At 38.9% G+C, this 21,507-nt stretch overlaps 1 protein-coding gene across 1 annotated transcript in view; it reads left to right on the top strand.

Moving 5' to 3' along the window:
- The window catches only part of ap3s1 (adaptor related protein complex 3 subunit sigma 1), a 53,744-nt gene extending 32,683 nt beyond the window's left edge, over positions 1-21,061 (top strand). The window contains exons 2-6 of the mRNA XM_060931894.1: positions 2,843-2,934; positions 3,035-3,146; positions 3,246-3,317; positions 5,603-5,710; positions 20,520-21,061. Coding sequence (XP_060787877.1) covers positions 2,843-2,934; positions 3,035-3,146; positions 3,246-3,317; positions 5,603-5,710; positions 20,520-20,648 — 513 coding nt within the window. The 3' untranslated portion in view covers positions 20,649-21,061. The remainder of the gene's footprint in view (positions 1-2,842; positions 2,935-3,034; positions 3,147-3,245; positions 3,318-5,602; positions 5,711-20,519) is intronic.
- Positions 21,062-21,507: the final 446 nt, after the last annotated feature.

The following is a 21,507-nucleotide window of genomic DNA, read 5'->3' as shown; positions in this document are numbered from 1 at the left end:
CGAAGATGTGAAGTTTATCTTCGAGTGGTGCATGTATTCACGACTGAGTGAAGTGAACAAGTGAAAATATTTTCAACATGAGAAACTTCATGGGGCGGCACGGTGGTGTAGTGGTTAGCGCTGTCGCCTTACAGCAAGAAGGTCCGGGTTCGCGCCATATCTTCGCGCCAGAATTTTAATTTTGAACTTGTTCACCATTTTGACAACATGCATCTAGTCAGTGGGAAAACACTGGGAGTGGCATCATCTGAGTGAAATACTGGGAATTATTATACATACGGGCCACTTTTTCCATGGAATAAAAACGTATACTATTCCCTTCTAGCGGGTTTATTGATTGCATGCAATATTATCATATCGCTTATCCTCCATGTATTACGCCACTCTCCCCAATGGAGAATGAGGGTATAATGTTGCACGTTGTCAAGACAACACAACATCACACTTCGGAGCTCATGCGAAGATCCAATGACGAAACTTTTTTGCTGCGCATGCATATAATCATTTCTTTGTCGGCTGGGAGAGAGAGAAGATGGGGTTAATTCAGTGTTCGGATTAAACACTAAATAAATAAACTGAAACTAAAGATGTGCTGAACACCCGAAAGGCTACCAAAACTTGAGTGGATATTCTTCACGCATATTTACAAGAGGAAAAACATACCAACGGACATTGAAAAACTGGAAGAGAGCAATAGCTGAATATTGTCAAAGTTCTGCTTGGAGGTGAGGAAAAGTGATGGAGACTTTTACAAAAGGACTTCACTCAGCAAAGCCCTTTTTGTTTTGAACAACTGCAATGTAACAATTAACTCTGACCAAAAGTAACTGTGGATTTGAACTGTCAACCTGTACATAGCTTGTATATAAGTTGGGTTGTTGTTCAGGCTTTTTGGACTTGTACCATTTTTATTGTTAGACGTTTGACTTTGTACATTGGATTGACAGAACATTGAATTACATTTGATCATAATCGGCATTCAATATTGATAAGTTATCCCCTGTTTTTAACTTTTTGTAAAATCTATAATTGTTCCATCAAATGTGTATGAATAATAATAATATTTGGGTTTTTTTTGTGGTATATCAGATATATTCCATTCGGCTAGCATGATATTGAACTCGTCTTCGACTCATTCAGTATCATGCTAGCTGAATGGAATATCTTTGATAGACCACTCAAAGCCAGCCAATATTATTTAAATATATCACTCAGATCTGGAGTGTATTTTGTATGAAAAATGCGAGTTTTTCAACATAAAAAGCCAACATGCGATTTTCTTTTTTTATTGTATAGACACATTCACAAACAAAAAGTACCCAAATTTATCAAAACAATTAATTAATATCCTCACGAGTGACACACGGAGATTTGTCACGGTTTTGAATCTCCATGTCCCGGATGTAGCATGTATGGGGGGGGGGGAATGTGTATTTCCCAGTAAAACACTCGTTTCCATATAATATTATAGAATTTATACAATTAGTTCCAGTCCACTAGTTTTATTGGTCGGGCACTGTTCCAAGAGTGATATTTCATGATAACACTGGGACGTTTCACTGTGCATATCACGCCGCTAATCATGTAAAACTCCACTTCTTATTTTGAACAAGGTTACCATGGTAGAGTTAGCGACATCGACAGACATGGCAGTCAGTACTCTTCTGTACGGAATATAACTTTTGACTTAAAACATGAAAAGGAAAGAAATGGCACTAATGTTACTGGAAGCATGGGAATATACAAATCGATGTGAGCTCGCTAGCCAGCTATCCGATGTGCTACAGTGGAGCAAAAATAAACGAAACTTTTGTCCATATCGTATCCAAAATGTCACTCACTCAATGTTAAGTTCTTGTTTATAAAACTCTTGTATAAACACAATATCACACTCAAGGTCATGCCGCTGTACTGAATATCAGCACGGCTGTGATTAGCTACAGCACTCGGCCCTCAAACTTGTGCCTACGACTGGATCACAGCTGTGCTGATATTCAGTACAGCAGCACTCCCACTCATGTGGTATTGCTTAAATAACAGCATAATGAGAAAATCAGCTCCACATGCCACCATAATAGGCTAAATGTTTTTGCCTGTCATGAAGAGGGTGTTGAAATGCAGCACACTGGAAGTCAAGCACCCAGAGAAGAATTTCACATTGCTGAGTCTCATTTGCTGTTGAGCTCTTTTCATTAATCTTCACCGAAGCCAATCTTGTCCAAAGTGGTCTGTCAACTTGAATTATAAAATGATGTATTACTGCTATGTTGGTCTTTATTTTGTTTCCCGATGTTGGTATCATTTTGTGCAATCTGTATGAGCAAAACAATCATGACAACTTTGTAGATTATGAAACAAGGACAGCATTGCACGTGAGCTGAAATTTGAAATGTCTCTACCACGACTCCAGCGTGGACCGAAATTCTTTTTTAAATGGACCCGAGTGAGGTTTTTACACGACATGTGAAATGCATAGTGTGTGACATGATGCTACATGCAAAGCACAATGCCATACACCTAGTGTGAATGAACCTTGCTTGTTTATTAATTGGCAATTTAATATTCAGCACATAATATTAAAGATTCTTTTGGGACTAATTTGCTCTTTTGGACCACAGGTGGACATTGTGGGTCACTTTAAAATGTACTCAATTTTCTGACGTTTCCTCTCTTCTGTAGATTGTACGTGTGAGATCATATGGTACAAACTCTCTGGTCATAAGTGGGAATAGCGGCACTCTTGTAGCTCAAGCGTACATGCTGCAGAATTGATGCTAAGATTTTATTTAATTTAAATGTTTTATTCCGAATGTTATACCATTATTTGCGTTTTCTAATGCAGACTGAAGACACAGAGCAGCAGATCATCAGGGAAACGTTTCACCTGGTATCAAAGCGGGATGAGAACGTCTGCAATTTTCTTGAGGGTGGAATGTAAGAATACTATTATGTACGTTGTACAATAATTTAATACTCTCGAGGAATTTAATTTGTGGATGCTCAGAATTATTATTATTTTTTTAAATATACCCAGGTTGATAGGTGGGTCAGACAACAAGCTGATCTACAGACACTACGCCACGCTGTACTTTGTCTTCTGTGTCGATTCTTCAGAGAGCGAACTTGGCATTCTAGACTTAATCCAGGTACTTTACTGTTGGCAGGAAGTGCTTTTCTGCAGTTTATTTCAGTGTTATTATGGTATGGTTCAACTGTGAAGTAAATTGTGTGTAAATTCCACATAGGTGTTTGTGGAAACGCTGGACAAATGTTTTGAGAATGTCTGTGAGCTTGACCTCATTTTCCATGTCGACAAGGTAATGTATGATGAAAGCATTTTTCTAGATGCACCATGTACACTTTATGGCCAAAAGTATGTGAACACCTGACAATCACGGCCACATCTGCTTTTTGAACCGCTCATTCCTGATTTATTCCCCCTTTGCTGTAATAATAACTTCCACTCAACTGGGAAGGCTTTCCATTAGGTTTTGGAGCGTGGCTGTGGGGATTTGTCCATTCAGCTACAAGAGTATTAGTGAGACCAGGCGATGATGTCTGGTGAAGAGGCCTGGGGTGCAGTCAGTGTTTCAGTTCATCCTAAAGGTGTTCAGTAGGGTTGAGGTCAGAGCTCTGTGCAGGACGTTTGAATCCTTCCACATCAACCTTGGCAAACTGTGTCTTCATGGAGCTCACTTTGTGCACAAGTGCCTCATCATGCTAGAATTATTAACATGTTTTGGTCCCTTACATCAAGTGAAGAGAAATTTTAATGCTACAGCATTACAGAGACATTCTATACAATTATGTGCTTCCAGCTTTGTACAGTGGGGTAAAAAAGTATTTAGTCAGTCACTAATTGTGCAAGTTCTCCCACTTAAAAAGATGAGAGAGGCCTGTAATTTTCATCATAGGTACACTTCAACTATGAGAGACAAAATGAGAAAAAAAAAATCCAGAAAATCACATTGTCTCATTTTTAAAGAATTTATTTGCAAATTATGGTGGAAAATAAGTATTTGATCAATAACAAAAGTTCATCTCAATACTTTGTTAGATACCCTTTGTTGGCAGTGACGGAGGTCAAATGTTTTCTGTAAGTCTTCACAAGGTTTTCACACACTGTTGCTGGTATTTTGGCCCATTCCTCCATGCAGATCTCTTCTAGAGCAGTGATGTTTTGGGGCTGTCGCTGGGCAACACGGACTTTCAACTCCCTCCAAAGATTTTCTATGGGGTTGAGATCTGGAGACTGGCTAGGCCACTCCAGGACCTTGAAATGCTTCTTACGAAGCCACTCCTTCGTTGCCCGGGCGGTGTGTTTGGGATCATTGTCATGCTGAAAGACCCAGCCACGTTTCATCTTCAATGCCCTTGCTGATGGAAGGAGGTTTTCACTCAAAATCTCACAATACATGGCCCCATTCATTCTTTCCTTTACACGGATCAGTCGTCCTGGTCCCTTTGCAGAAAAACAGCCCCAAAGCATGATGTTTCCACCCCCATGCTTCACAGTAGGTATGGTGTTCTTTGGATGCAACTCGGCATTCTTTCTCCTCCAAACACGACAAGTTGAGTTTTTACCAAGAAGTTCTATTTTGGTTTCATCTGACCATATGACATTCTCCCAATCCTCTTCTGGATCATCCAAATGCTCTCTAGCAAACTTCAGACGGGCCTGGACATGTACTGGCTTAAGCAGGGGGACACGTCTGGCACTGCAGGATTTGAGTCCCTGGTGGCGTAGTGTGTTACTGACGGTAGCCTTTGTTACTTTGGTCCCAGCTCTCTGCAGGTCATTCACTAGGTCCCCCCGTGTGGTTCTGGGATTTTTGCTCACCGTTCTTGTGATCATTTTGACCCCACGGGGTGAGATCTTGCGTGGAGCCCCAGATCGAGGGAGATTATCAGTGGTCTTGTATGTCTTCCATTTTCTAATAATTGCTCCCACAGTTGATTTCTTCACACCAAGCTGCTTACCTATTGCAGATTCAGTCTTCCCAGCCTGGTGCAGGTCTACAATTTTGTTTCTGGTGTCCTTTGACAGCTCTTTGGTCTTGGCCATAGTGCAGTTTGGAGTGTGACTGTTTGAGGTTGTGGACAGGTGTCTTTTATACTGATAATGAGTTCAAACAGGTGCCATTAATACAGGTAACGAGTGGAGGACAGAGGAGCCTCTTAACGAAGAAGTTACAGGTCTGTGAGAGCCAGAAATCTTGCTTGTTTGTAGGTGACCAAATACTTATTTTACAGAGGAATTTACCAATTAATTCATTAAAAATCCTACAATGTGATTTCCTGGATTCTTTCCCCCCATTCTGTCTCTCATAGTTGAAGTGTACCTATGATGAAAATTACAGGCCTCTCTCATCTTTTTAAGTGGGAGAACTTGCACAATTGGTGGCTGACTAAATACTTTTTTGCCCCACTGTATGGGGAAGGCCCACATACAAAGGTGAGATGGTCAGGTGTCTACAAACATTTGGCTATATTAGGGCATGATTTTAATTGTTTTTGTTTGTGAAGCTGCACTGCTTTAAATTTTCAGTCTTCATAGCTACACATTTTCAGCATTTGACTTTGGTACATATTTATTTCCCAGGTACACAATATCCTATCTGAGATGGTGATGGGTGGCATGGTCTTGGAGACCAACATGAATGAGATCATAACACAAGTGGATTCCCAAAACAAACTTGAGAAGTCTGAGGTAGGAATTATGCAGCTATGCAACTCAACTCAAGGAATGTGCAGGCATGACTGTATGTGGACTGCATGTCCCAGAATGCCCTTTTGTGATGCCTGTCTGTGGTTCTATGGCCTGCTATGCTGTGCTCCACACTAAAAGCTCAACCTGCAAACTGCAGTCCCTGCCCTAAAACGGAGTTGTTCACAGCATCCGTGGTGGGAATCAAATTCTGACATCACACGAACACCCACATGATGACTGCTGCTTCTCTCACCAAGTGTTTCAGTTAGATGGAACACAGCTCCAAAATTAGCATAACATTCATGTAAATTAGATTCTCTGTGTAGATGGATGTGGGGGATGTCAGTAAAAAGACAAGATTTGATGGTGAGTCAAAGACATTTTTTGGTTGCTAGAATGATTCAGCATGCATTTAATTTTCTCCGGCGGGCAATATTTCCGTTTCTTTGTTTTGATTTCAACATATAAATACAGCCTGATTTTTATTATGGCTTGGTATACAGTTTAATTCACACTTTTTTCTTTCATATAACATTCTTTTGATAGATTGGATATGCTACATTGTGCTACCCGTTAGCTACAAAGATTGACTTTTTGTCTGTTAATTTATTTAAACATGGTACGTTTTATTGGAATGTTTAAATCCACCTCAATACCAAAGGGAAAATCAGCAGTCTAAAAACAGCAAAAATCAGATTTTGGCACTCATCCAGTGTATTTGTATATACACTCACTGGCTGCTTTAATAGGAACACCTATACACTGACATATTCATGCAGTTATCCACTCAACAGATCATGTGGGAGAAGAGCAGTGCATAAAATCATAAACATACAGATCCAAAGCTACAGTTTCACTTCAAACATCACATGTGAAAATTGTGTTTTGGCCAATTCCCACCCATCAGTTAGGTTTCCTTCATCAAAATTGTATCACTGTCGTTTTTCAACCAAAGTTACCCACCATACACGACACGAATTTCTGCTACGATCATCTACTCCTTGCTGCTGACCACTGATGTATAAACTAATAAAATTGTTGGTGCTGCTAGTTACCTGTAGTAGTATAGCCCTTCCATGAACTGCACTGGTCATGAAGTGCCCATATGGTCACCTCAAAGCAGATGAAGTCTTTAGGAACTAACCTCCAATAGCCCCCAAGCATAACTACGTCATCACTTGTTTACTGCAATGCATTGTGGGGGATAGCCGGGGTCGGTAATTGAGCGATATGATGGTTGTCAGATTAATTTTACGTGAGAACGATGTGAGAAGAGCGATTTTGCCGTGCTCTATCATGGAAGACAATGAAATTGATGATTTAAAGAGGTGGATAACATGTCGAGGGTTTACAGCAGGAAAATCGGAATCCAAATCAAGCTTGGTGAGAAGGTAAGAGTCTAGACCGAGTCTACCACACTGTACAACAACATCAAATCTCAGAATGTCTTATTTCTGAGGACGTATATTGCACCAGCTAAACTTTATTGAGAAAACAAATCTATCTGAATATTGGCAATTGGCGTGGAGCAGCACTCTTGCGGGGGGTTCGTGGGCAAATAATGGTCCGAGTGATGTACGAGTGATTTTAGTTAAATAAAACTTGATATCAGGAAACATTACAAAAAAAAAAAACTTTGGAAACCCGCTGATCTGCCATGTCATGTTCAGTATAAATGCATTTTCTTCAGTAAATGACGCTAGTGAGGTACACTGAACATTATACATACCCGAAAGAGAACCCTTCATGGTTTGGGAGTTTTATCGGTCCGACAGGCTCGTTTGGCTGCCGAGTGCTTTGGCACATTGATAGGCAAAGGCCGAAGAATGTTTCTTCGTTTTATAGGCTTTAGAATATCACTAGTTTCAGATGATGAACAGTGTTGATTGTTATAATCTTCTATAACCGAAGGCCGTTCCGCATATCATGGAAATGTTGCTGGGTCATAGTTTAAGCACGTCTTTTTCCCACCAGAGAAATGTAAGCTACAAACACTTGTCCGTTTCGATTCAGTTTGAAGGTTTTTGTTGTGGATTAAACTTATCCATTTCTTTCTTCTTGACTGGCAGCTGATAAAAGCTCAAATTAGGTGTTCTCTTTGACACCAGTTAGGCACACAGCAATTCACTTTAGGCATGGTTAAAACCGGTTAGACAGAACAATGCAGTGTTGAACAAAGGTGAAAGTAACAATACGGCGCAGCTGACCCCGGGTATCGCCCATAATGCGTTGCAGGAAACGAGTGATGACGTAGTTATGGGTTAGGATCATTCTAAGGTGAATCAGGAGAGGGCTTAACTAGTTCAGGATGCAGTAGACCGGAACATGTCAATGTTGCAAGAGGCAAGTAATAGTGTTTAAATGTTGCTTGATGATGAAGGCTACGTTTTATTTTGGATTTTGAATTTTTGTTTTGGTACATGCACAGATGTAGAAAAATCAAAGCTAGCAGATGAATGGTATACATGTTGTAACTCCCAAGATCAGATAATGATCGCATTATTAGTGTGCATGTTGATGAACTGTGTGATTGAGGCCCTGTCCACACGGCAACGGATTCAGGTGACTCCGATACAATTGCTTATCGTTTAGGCCTGGCGTCCACACGGCACCGGTGTTTTGGGTGCCCAAAACGCAATCTTTTTGAGAACGGGTTCCAGAGTGGAAAGATCTGGCAACGTTGCCGTTGTGAAGTCGTCTGGATGAGTAGAACGGATTTGTTTACGATGACGTCACAACCACATGACTGTCAGTGCTTCACGCCGGGTAGAAGTGTAACGAACTCGATGCAAGTTGTCAACAAATCCTATAACTTGGTTCATGAAACGCGCTTACAAAATATTTTCACTGTGAATATTTATTGTGTAATGGTGCAAAGTGAGAGAGAGAGACTCTGCCCTTAGGGCAGAGTCAATCCCGCCAGCAAAAATAGGGGAAAAAAAGGAGCGATCTCACCTCTTCAGATGTGGGTTTAAGTCCTACAATACATTCCTCAAAAAGGGCGTAGAAGAGCAAATTAATCCATCAACGTGTAGTATTCAATTTATTCCGGACCATTAAAGACGCTGCCTTCCGCGTAGAATCATACGTCATCCTCGACGCCATATTGGACAGGTCAAAGAGGAGAATAAAGATTCATGTGCTGCGTTTAACTGTACCAACAGGTTTACCGTCCAAACGAGATCATATGGGATTACCTTTCACAGGTGAGAAACAACAAATTAATTCCATCAACGTGTAGCATTCAATTTATTCCGGACCATTAAAGACGCCGCCTTCCGCGTAGAATCATACGTCATCCTCGCCGCCATATTGGAGAGGTCAAAGCGGAGAATAAAGATTAGCTGTGTTTAACTGTACCAACAGGTTTGCCGTCCAAACGAGATCACATGGGATTACCTTTCACAGGTGAGACTGGAAAAATACTTTTCATTGTATTTGGTCATTATAATGTAATTTTACGAACAGATTTTCCTGACTTTGTGGCTAATATGAAGTCTCGCGCATAATAGTTTATGCGCATGCGTCCTTACTACTTCTATTGTTCTGGTGTCTCCGAAGGGACCGTCTTACAGCGCCCCTAGAGGTGTGGCATGTGTATTGCATCGTTTTCAGCAAGCGTTGCGTTGCCATATGGACCTGATATTTTACTGATCGTTGCCCATTTGGACGCAATATATTTTTAAATAACATCTCGTTGCCGTTGTCGTGTGGATGTAGCCTGAGACGTCCTGAGTTTGTGGCTTTGAAAGCGGACATTCTGAATTCTGTTTAACTGTTACTGCGAATGGTTTCAAACATAACACAAACAAATTACTAACAATAAGTGAATGAACTATGTATTTGATTAACATTTTTTAATATTCTTTTCTTAACTCTGAGTGAGTACATTTCTGAATCATTCTCAGCACCCTTGTGTCCTAAACATCAAATCTTTTTGCTTGTTCTCTCTTTTGACAACCTACCCTAGACCGCGACCCTGAAATATGTCACAAAAAATCTCTCAGCATGAATTTACATTACATTTGTGGCTAAAACTAAATTGTCCTGTGAGTATTTAAAATTTTGGATGATTTATTAGTAACCTCCTGTAGTTTAGGGATATAAGGCATGTGCCGACATATAAAATTTGTTATACCGAAAATTTTAACGTTTTAGCACCATTTATGTTTTCACAGTGTAGTATTGAGGAAAAATTACATTTACTTGTGCCTATCTCATTGGGAAGTAGTAGACTCTCCTCTCCATGGGACTTCAAATGTCAAATGCCCATGGCAGCCATTTGGGACAATCCAGACTTCACTATCTGGCCAAATGTTTTTGCCCCTGTGCACAAAACAAGGTCCATAAAGACATGGTTTAACCAGGTTTGTGATGAACTGGGAAAAAAACTGTTTTCACTTGTATGAACTGTTTGCATTTGTAAAGTCAGACGAAGTTAACTGGAACTAATAAATTAAACTAGTGGCAGGATGGGGAAGTTTATCCTTCTTTCTCCAGCTGCTCATTAATAATTGATGCTTGTTTACACATGTGATGGTGATTAACAGGAGAAAACTTTTGTGCTCAGATTCAAAAAGCTATGTTAAAGTGCACTCTGAATGGTTGTTACTTCAGAGTTCTCATAGGGTGTGGAGGAAGTAGGTTTTAATTACTTAAGAATGAATGCCAACTTGCATCTCAGGAGTGTGCAAACACGTAATACTTCTGTATCCTGAATGAAACACAGGGATAGAGGTATAGTGACTGTATTTTAAAAATGTCCACAATAACCATCTTTTGCCTTTTGCATATATTATCGGCACATGCCTAATAATGGAAGAAATAGTTTGTTGGTTCACTTTTGTAGTCTGCGGTCTAAGATGGGTTATGCTCACTCTTTCAGCTCGACAAACTGTGATTACTTACCTGCTTTAACTACCATTCCTCATTCCTCTTTCCTGACTTTCTCTAGTTCTTTCCATTCTCTTCTTGCAGACGTTTATCTTTCAGTCCCCCAGGCAGGACAGGTAGACCCAGGTACTGCTCTGAATTCCCAACCAAGTAATTTTACACAATTTTACACATCCTGAGGACGAATCTTAGACTTTTAGGAGGTACATGGTGTACCTTTTTGTGTAGACTTGGAGGTTTTGTTTTAAATGCCTGGTAAAAAGTTGGCCTATTGAAGATCCTTCATCAAAGGTCAACAACAATAACTTGGGTAAAAGTACAAACAGATTTAAATGTTTGGTTGTGTTTAAATGTAATGAATTACATTTCTGTGTACTTTCTATAACTGGTGATTTTTGTTCAGTCGCAGAAAATCTGCAGTTTTAATTTCTGCCGAAAGACTGAAAAATTGTTGCTTGGCTTTCATTTTAAAGCAAAGTTCGTTCTCAGGATAACGTGGTAAAATGCAGCAGATTTGTTTTTATGTGGAACTCGCTAGGGATGGGAATAAAGAACCGGTTCCAAATTGTCCGATCTTTCGGAATCATATGCCTACGAGGTTATTGGTTCCGTTTATCATTGCTGAAATATTTTTCTGACCATTTTGCATTGAAAAAAACTCATGCGTCATAACATCCCAAGCGTGGCTTCATTTCTCAAAGAAAGATGACACCGGTGCTTCTTGCAGTATCTGTAAAATGATCATTTCAACTAAGGGTAGAGACAGCACCAATATGTTGAAACATCTTTCAATACAGCATGGGTTAAATGTCCAGGAATGTCATGTATTTGACAGTCTACGCACAAGTGACATTGCTTCCCAACTAAGCGGCACGTCCATTAGCGATAACCTATGGTATAATAACATTTAGTGCCACACAGGCAAGCTTAGCAGATTTTAATTTCTTTGACTAAGAAAACCTAAATGAATGCTGTATGAATGTCTGCTTGTTAAGTCGGACACCAATGGCCATTTCCGGGTCCAAATACCTGCTTCAGTGCTGACAAATTAGAGACTTTGTTGCTAGATTTGGCAACTTTTTTTTTTTTGAGACCTCTTCACTGACTAAGTCAAAAACTTTTTCAGTTTTGAATATTATGGCTCTCCAACTGGCATTGCAGCCTCTGTTATGAGTTTAAAAATCAGTGTGGGAGAACCATGGTCTCCCAATGACCAATCACTGATCTCGGGTGTTTCTCCCACCCTCTCGCCTCCTTGTTCTTTTTGTAAAAGTGAGCAAACGGTTTCCTTCATAGTTACTCATCACTGCTTCTTTTTGTCTGTGTTCTTGACAGAAGATTTAGTATCCTGTAAATAGGTAAAAGTTTTTTTGTTCATAGCACCATGACCATAGATGATATCACTTATTTCTGAAATAATTTACTTCTTAATCTATTACTTTTTTCTAAAGTACACACACTTCAATTTTGATTCTTGTAACACATTTAAAAAAAAACATTGGGACAGTAAAGAATTTACCAGTTTATAATGTTGCCATTCTTTCTCACAACACTTAAAATGTTTAGGGACTGAAGACACCAAGTGATGAAACATTTCAGGTGTTTTGTCTCATTCTTCCTGCAAACAGGTTTTAAGGTGTGCAATAGTATGGAGTCATCGTTGTGTGCCCCCCCCCCACCCCCCACCCCCATTTCAAACTTTAGAACACCTTCTCTGTTTGGGACAGGCACCCTCTTCTTCTGCAGGATACCTTTGTAATGTGTGCAGAATGTGGTGTTATAGTGTCTTGTTGAAATATCCCTGGAAAAGATGTCATCTTGAAGGCAGAACACGTTGCTCCAAAATCTCAGTGTAATTTTCTGCATTAATGCTGCCATCACAGAAGTGTAAGTGACCTTTTCCAAGGGCATTGACACAACCCCATACCATCACAGACCTTGACTTTTGGACTTGTTGCTGGTAACAGTCTGAATGATTCTTTTCGTCTTTTTGTCTGGAGCACATGCAGTCCATGTTTTCCAAAAAAAAAAAGGAATATTGATTCATCTGGCCATAATACACGTTTCCACTGTGCCATAGTCCATTCCAGATACACAGTTAACATAAGGCTTCCTTTTTGCACAGTAAAATTTTAACTGGCATTTGTGGTTGTAACCCTGTATTGTAGTCCTTGACAAAGACTTGCCAAAGTAATCCTGAGCCCATGTGGTTATATCAAATATAGATAAATGACGGTTCTTGATGCAGCGCCGTCTGCGGGATCAGGAATCACGGGTGTTCAGCTTAGGCTTGCGTCCTTGCCCTTTATGCACCAAAATTCCTCCACGTTTTGTGAATTGTTTAATGATGTATGCCAAATCCCTTCCTATCTTTCTTTGAGGAACATGTATGTTTTTAAACATTTCAATAATTTTCTCATGCATTGTTGACAAACTAGAGATCCTCAGCCCATCTTTGGTCCTCAAAGACTAGGCCTTTCCTGGAGATGTATATAATTTATAGTACCAAATCATGATTAAAACCATCTGTTGACATCACTTATTTCAAATAACATTAATTGTTTTATCTCATTACTGGCACTAAATGGCCACCATCCCAACTTTTTTTTTTGGAATGTGTTTCAGGCCTGAAATTCAGGAATGGATGCATCTTAACAAACGAAATGAAGTTGAGCAGACAAAACATGAAATATCTTGGGTTTATACTATAGATTTAATACATTTTAGAAATCACTGCTTTCTTTTTTTAATTTCCATTTTCCATACTGTCCCAACTTTGGGGTTGTAGTATATGTCACCTAGCAGCTGCTAATTACTTTTTGAGCTTGCTTTGGTGACTTTTGTCCCAAGTGCTATAATCAGTGTCATCAGCCTTGTTATCACATCACACTGAAAGCAATAGGATGACATACATGTATGTGTGTGTGTGTGTGTGTGTGTGTGTGTGTGTGTGTGTTTATTTATTTTTGGACTTTGCTCTGAGGGACACCCTACAGCACTGTGACATGTTGAAAAGATGAGGTTTGGACCCAGAAATATGGTCATTACGTCACGTCTGAACAAGTGGATTCTCTCATTTCATCCATTTTAGATGCCACAGACTGTTACTACAGATAGCTCTGAGGCCACAGCCAGCTGCTTGACTCACCTATCAGCTCCCAGCCAGCAAAACTCTTTCATGCTTATTTTAACATGTTCAAATTTTATTAGGTGGCCATTCCACACGGTGCTAATAAAAGAGCTGTGTTGACGTCGAAAACCTGTGTAGGCCTACATTTTTTCACACAGAAAATTGATCATGAATTGATAAGGGAGTCGACAAAGAATCGGCTCAATAAGCAGAATCAATAATGGCAATCCGTATCAATAAAACCCTATTAATTCCCATCCCTACTACTTGCTAATATTGTGTTGAACTCGTATCTAAGAGTAAATATTACTATGGCATATGGATCACAAGCAAAAATATTTTGGAAACAAAATCCATTTTTATTTGATTTTTATGTAATTGGTAAGTACTGTATACATTTGTTACTGTAAGTCCTTCCCAGACTAAGGGTATTCATAAGGTTATTGAAATTAATAACTGGTAATGACTGACTGACTTATGTTTTCATATAACATTCATTATCATATACTATATAATATTCCAAATGCGAGCCTGGGATTTTTGCACTTAAATTTTATATTAACTCCATCTAGTGATGGGCAGTTTTTGAATGTGAACATTTTTTCTTCTATTTGAAAAACTCATTTCGTGAAATCAGGCAAATCCCTTTGCAAGCGCAAAGTAATCCTCTATATGCTAAAATGAGCACAATCTATATGAATTAAAATCTGTTCTTTAATATGGGTCACAAGCAAAATGCCTTCTTGTACACATCTGCATGCATGCTGAGATCCTCCACCAAGTCACGATGTTGCAATAAACACTGCTGGCCTGTAGCATTGTTTCCTTTTCTTCTTCATGGCACCACTAACAAATCCTGTAGAGCACACCAACAGAGTGAGGGGTTTGTGACAGGACACTTTACAGCTGAAAACCTCACACATTGAGTAGTGAGTAAATCAGCACTTTGTTGATATTAGACCCCTTCCCAAAAAAGTTGCTGCTGTAACCCTGAATGTTTGTTCTCTCTTGGACAGATGCATGATTGAAAATACGGGCACCGCAATCCAAAACCTGGGTTCTATGCAGCATGCATCATTGTTCAGTGGAAGGACGGTTGTTTCTGTCCAAATGTAAATTTGAGAGGGCTGAACTGGTTTTCAGTAACACTCCCTTTCAGTCGGGGGTTATCCAGGCTGTGCAAGAACACATCAGTGCACTTGTGTGATGCCTGTTTTTCATGTCTGTATTTCCCCAGAACAATGATTATCCTTTTGTCTTTCAAGGACTGGTATTCCAATTCAGAGTTCTACATTATGTGCCCCCACCAAGGAACAGTTCATTCAGGACTGTCTATCATACTCCCAAACAGTGTTGTGCTTAGCCTCATGGTGAAAGCCTAGGACCCCATATGCCACAAAAAGAGGTGCCCTTGTCTCACAGAGAGGGGCACAGGCTGTAGCTTGCTGAAGAGACATAAACTTACTGGATGTTTTGCTAATGAAAAGGGATCCGTTTAGGAGGGGTTGCCAAGCAGCCAGGTTGGTGTGTCCAGTTCCTCATATTGTGACATACATTACCCAGGACTCTAGTGGGTAGGAGGAAGAAATGGAACACTAGTTATTGATGTAACTGTGCTTCTGTGAATCCTGGATAACCACTCTGGTTCCTTGTCACTTGTGGACTGGTACCAAGCTGGAGAAAAGGGTCCAGGGGAAGAGGACTATTTGACCGAGGCATTTATTGTATCAAACGGCATCATTCATTTGTGACTTTGTTGAAGGACTCTGCATGATTGTGCATTAGACGTGTAATTACATTGTGTGCCGATAAATCGCAATACAGATTTGATATGGCTCGATGAAATAAAAAGTTAACCACAATTATCATCAAGCTGCATAATGTCTGTTTTTCCTCACTGTAATTGGGTTGTTTAGACAGCAGAGGGCACAGTCACATACAATAGTGGGCATGCATGTGACTTCAGGCTAGGCCGAAGTAACACAGCTCTAATGTTGTGAAGATGCGTGCACACAAATCTAAAATGGAGGAAAGCTGTTGTGCGATTGACTGTACAAATGGCTTTAATAAGAGATTAGAGCTCTCATTTTACGGACTGCTGAAAGCTGAAGAAAATGGTCGGTAGTATGAATGTTTGTTTATTAAGAAAAGGCCTGTTTGTGAGACTCATTTTTAATAAAAGGAATATTTTAATAGGCTATTATATTTTACTCCAACCTTTACAAATGTGGGTAAATAATTATTGTTGGTTATTAACAAAATGAACCGTGTTTTTTTTTTTTTGTTTTTGTTTTTTTTAACAAAATATTTCATTTGATAAAGCATATGAAAATAAAAGTTTTTTGGTCATGAAACTTTTTATTTAAATTTCTTTTTCAAAAAATATTGTGGGAAAATTGAAACGAATCGTGAATTGGGTGAATCGTTACTTTGTCTAGTGTGCATGTACACAAGTAGGTATTCAGGTGATTCTTTCCACCATTGTTGGTTATTCAGGATGCATAGAACTATGGTTTCCTGCATAACTACTGACCCTTTCTGCATTATGTGTAACTTATGACATCCACATCTTGCAACATAAATGTGGTCTCTTATTGACATTTACTTATGATGTAACTACTTAAATATTTTATATATAAGTAATAAAATGGATGGATGTGGGCTACTGTAGGTGTTTGATATTGTAACATGTGCTTTAGCCTGTACAATCTGGCTGCATATTTCTGAGTGGTCACTCAGAAAATTTTAAACTTGTATGATCTAATTAAATGGCTAATTTAAAAGAAATATATCAGTAATACATGTTGCAGTGCCCATCACTAGTTTAGTTTCAGCTAGTTATATTTTTTTCTCAGTTTATGTACTAATCTCCAATAAGCTTAAGAGTGCATGACTAACACATTGTAGTCAGTCAGTTCTTACCAGATTTTTATGTCTGTATGTCTCAGAAGTCGTAATTCCATTTTTATGAGAGTTTTTGTCTGTGCGTCTGTTTGTATGGGTTTCACCACAGTTTATAACCTAGTCATAGGACAAACATTCAAATGGTTCACATTTTTACTGACTGTATAACGTGCTATTAATGTAGCATGTGCACACGGTTATTAATCACACTAAACATTGTTTTAGAATGCACTTATTCATATAGCCATCGAAATGGCTAACTGTAACTAACAGCGAGTGTGGATTTTCTCACTGTTGCTCTGGCTTTTGGTGCAAGAGTGTGAATTCTTCAGGACCATACAATCCTCCAAGTTTTTACTTGTATTATAAGAGTATATGAGGGTGGCATGGTGGTGTAGTGGTTTGCACTGTCGCCTCACAGCAAGAAGGTTCTGGGTTTGAACCTAGTAGCTGACAGGGACCTTTCTGTGTGGAGTTTGCATGTTCTCTCCGTGTCTGTGTGGGTTTGCTCCAGGTGCTCCGGTTTCCCTCACAGTTCAAAAGACATGCAGATTAAGTACAATGGTGCCACTGTAATTGGCGTAAGCTATAGTGGTTTCCTAGCCATAATGTATGTACATGCACGCATGCACACTCGCGCGCGCGCACACACACACACATACATATATATATATATATATATATATATATATATATATATATATCTCTTGCTATGGCAAAGCTAATACAATTTAAATTAAAAGTATATGCAGAGGAAAAGGAATGTAATCTTTGGACTTTTGAATACTTTCAAGTTTTAGGCCTTTAACATTCACTTGAATTGTTTCACAATGTTGTAGAAATTAACAGTGAATTATAATTGCATTTAAGTTAAAAAGAATTCCTCGAATGGAGAGTACAAATTGAATGGTTTATGGACCATGTACTTTTTTGCCATTCTATTTTTGTGTCTGTAACAGAAACTAAAAAAATAAAGATTATTTTTGAGGATTGATTTCAAAAGCCAAGCAAGAGAAACAAGGTTTTGTTTTTTTTTTTTTATAAAGGTAGGGCAAACAAACACACACACACGCACCCCCCCCCCACACACACACACACATTTTTGTTGTCAGAAATGGCAGATAGAAAATGTAAAATAGACTTGTGTTTCTTTTGCTGTATTAAAAAAAAAAGAAGAAAAAAACTACATCATAGAAACAACAGAAAACTGGTCTGTTTGAAACGTGTGGCTTTCTCTGGCAGGGCTGTAAATATGTATTTATTGTATTGCATTTAAGCATTGAGAACATCTATTCTCTGGTCGACATTGGGAATCAATTATTTTTATCAATTAAATAGTCAAGGAATTGTAGTGTATATAAACTCTAAATTGAATGGTTAATAATCTACATATACTGATAGTGTAGCGGCTAACATGAAATTTTCACCAGAATATTTCACTTGGTGAGCAAAGCATGAAAATTGGCACACATGTAGATCAAACCATACTGTTTCCAAAACAATCGTTGGCCATCACAATTTCCGCCATTTTAAAGATGGCCGCCGCCGTTTTCAAAATGGCGTCATTTTCAACAACCAAATTTCCGAAATATGGACATGTATCTTTATCGTGGTCGTTTTTTTGGCCGGATTTTCACAATTTTAATGTAGAAGGCTTTGGTTATCATGTGAGTGAAGTTATAATGACTATTCTTTCAAAATAATTCAACCTGGATCAAAACTGTCCAGGAGCATGATAAGTTTGATTCAAAAGGGCAACTAAGAAACTGTTGTTTTATATTCTCAAAAGAGTAAATTGCAAACACTACCAGGGCACAATGGTGCAATTTACTGCCATTAAACTCGGCATGGGGTTCAGTGTAAGCTTTGTTCATTATTGATACAAAGTCTCCCAAATACATTACGATCCGCCCCGTATATACAGGTCGTGATGTCGTATCCGAATTGACGGAGTGTGCCAACGCGGGAGAGCCGAGCCAAGAGGGACGGGGCTAAAAGTCCCTCAAATGGTGTACAGATCGCATGGGAGTTAAATTGCACTGGATGAACGATCGGGCTAGGTGTAGGAATTCCATCTTCGAACCTAGTTGTATCCCATACATTAAAGTGTTATAGCTGTAGGTGGTAAAAGGATAATCCCTCTGCCTTCAGTTATTGATAGTGACAAGTAATTTTCCTTATTACTGCGTTTGTATCTTTTTGCAATTACATTTGAATTTGTTTGTTTGATCATTTGTTTTGAGAATTATGTCGAAAAGAATTCGACTTTCTTTGTCTGCTCAAGAGAAGCATATCACAGATTGGTCAAAATGTTTTATATGTCAGGAAGACAAAAATGAATCACTCAAATCTCCTTCACCTACAACTGACTCTGCTAAATCTGGTTACAGAACGTTGTCTACTAATATTTCGGATGTAGAATAAACTGTTCTGGCAACTGTAAATGCTTTAAATCAGGACTGTCTTGCACTGCTCTCTGTAGTTGGAACTGCTCAGAAGATTAGAGCCGCTGAGTCTTAGTGTAAACGGCTATTTATAAAAAAAAGTCTGTATTTCTGGAATGTCTTGTGCATGCGCAGTGTGTATTCACGTTAGTTTTGTACAAAATAACTATTATGGCTATGGGGAGTCATATTGAGGTAGATATTAGCAAAAGAAAAGAATTTAAATTAAAAATGGTACATATAATAATAAAACTAGTAGGCGAAAACTGTAAAAATGACACCATTTTGAAAATCATGGCAGCCATCTTGAAAATGGTGGAAACTTGAGTGGCCAATGATGATTTTTGGTCAGGTACATGCAGACAAAGTTTCATGCAAAATTTGGTGCTTTGCTCACCAAGTGAAATATTTTACCAGCTATCCGCTCCACTATGATGGACCCTTACACTAGTCATCACTGAAAATAAGTTACACTGTAAATATTGCAGACGGGTTGCTGGCAGTCAGTGAACAAGAGTTTATGGGCCTCAGAATGACAGGATTTAGCTTGGTATGATTAGTCAATTGAATACCCAACAGTTTGGTGTGTTAATGTTATTGAGCCTGGGGCCAAGAACACGGAGTTTCTTGAACTCCGTTTAAAATGAATAATGGTTTATTATGGAACAAGATTCAGGGGAAGCAATGCCCTAATAGTTAGAGAAGCAGCTTGGGGACCAAAAGGTCACCGGTTCAGTTCCTTGGACCAGCAGGAATGGTTGAAGATCCCTTGAGCAAGGCACCTAACCCCCCACTACTCTCCAGGCTGTTCTGGGTATGTTGCATGTCACTCTGGATAAGAGTGTACGCTAAATGCCTGTATTGTAAGATTATGGAGTAGTTGCATCTAATTATGAGGAAATTTCCACAGGTATGCCAAGATGGCAATCTCCCCTTTTTTTTTTTTTTTTTTTTTTTTTTTAAAGATGCAGTTTGGAGCAAGTAAACTCCTTTCCTCTTCGGTGTAATGTGGAATTTTGAGAGAGATGACATTTTTTTTTCTGCTTTTCCAATGTCCTTACTCTGCTTTTCTCATTTCTCTTGTGCTCAGTTCTCAAAAGCTTTGCTCAGTTTAGTTTTGGATAATTCTCACTATAGGCTATGCTTTTACTTCATGAGCACTCCTTTTATCATATGTTCGGTTTCCATAGTTACGGCTTCTTCTGCCTGACTCTTAGTTACACTCGAAATTGACCCGAGACATGCATGCGCATATTGAGCTGTGAGAACAAGAATGCCAGTTTGCACTTGTCTGTAATGTGCTTTGCATTACATGTGATGTCCACTGTATCTGTGAAATATGATGAGTGTCTGTGTTGCCTGTTCTTGTGTGAATAATAATTTCATGCCATGGTTCAGACATCACTGTTACTGTGTGTTGGTGCGTGTGTGTTCACAGGCTGGCATTGCAGGGGCTCCTGCACGTGCTGTTTCAGCAGTAAAGAACATGAACCTGCCAGAAATGCCCAAGAACATCAACATTGGAGACATCAGCATAAAAGTGCCAAACTTGCCATCTTTTAAATAGCAGCAGTGGACAGGATGGGCAGATGTATATGCTAAATGTTTACCAAACACAAAGTGAATATCTTGTTACGAAGGTACTGTGTGATTTCCTGTCATGTTGCTTCTGGTCTTGGAATGCCATTTATGTGTCTTTTTTTTTTTTTTTACTCTATGGAACCGAAGTATTTATTTATTACATTCCACTGGCCTTTCTGAAGGTTTGCGCCTACAATTTGGCTGCTACAGTATTTGAAGATCATGTCTTTATAATGCTTTGTACATCAGACCTAAAATTGTACTCAATTATGGAAACATCAAAGTGATGCTGTATATGCTTTAATTGTATTACTGGTATTATACTGTATGTAATCAGAGTATTTTACATAATTTATCTTTTCTTACTCAAGCAATGCTTTTATCTTAATCAGTGCATGTGAGTGTTTCTTCTTTGACAATAAAATTAAAAAATGCATCATCAGCTCATGTTAGTGTTCTTTTGACACACTGTAGTGTAAAGGCAACTCATAATCCAGGTCATAAAAGAAAGTGTTTATTCCGAAAGGTTATTTTAATGAAATTGTGTGCATAAACACACAGGATACAACTGAATGCGAATACGTTATGTGGAATGAACAGATAATGTGAGGTGTATTTGTGTGCTAGAAAGGTTCACCGGGCATCCGATTGAGACAAAAGTTGTGCACAACAAAAACGCAGGACACAAGAAATAGTGTGTGCAGGACATTTTTACTTTCAATTGGGTTTGAGTCTTCATACAAGCTGCTCACAGAACAAAGAAAGCCCATGTTCATTAACACAATGGGTAGCTTTGCACAACACATTGATGCACTGCCTAGCAAAAAAAAAAAAAAAGTTGCAAA

This window comes from Neoarius graeffei, chromosome 10, assembly GCF_027579695.1.
Source record: "Neoarius graeffei isolate fNeoGra1 chromosome 10, fNeoGra1.pri, whole genome shotgun sequence".
Taxonomy (NCBI): Eukaryota; Metazoa; Chordata; class Actinopteri; order Siluriformes; family Ariidae; genus Neoarius; species Neoarius graeffei.
The sequence above is the reverse complement of the archived record's forward strand: the minus strand, read 5'-3'. Positions and strand labels throughout refer to the sequence as shown.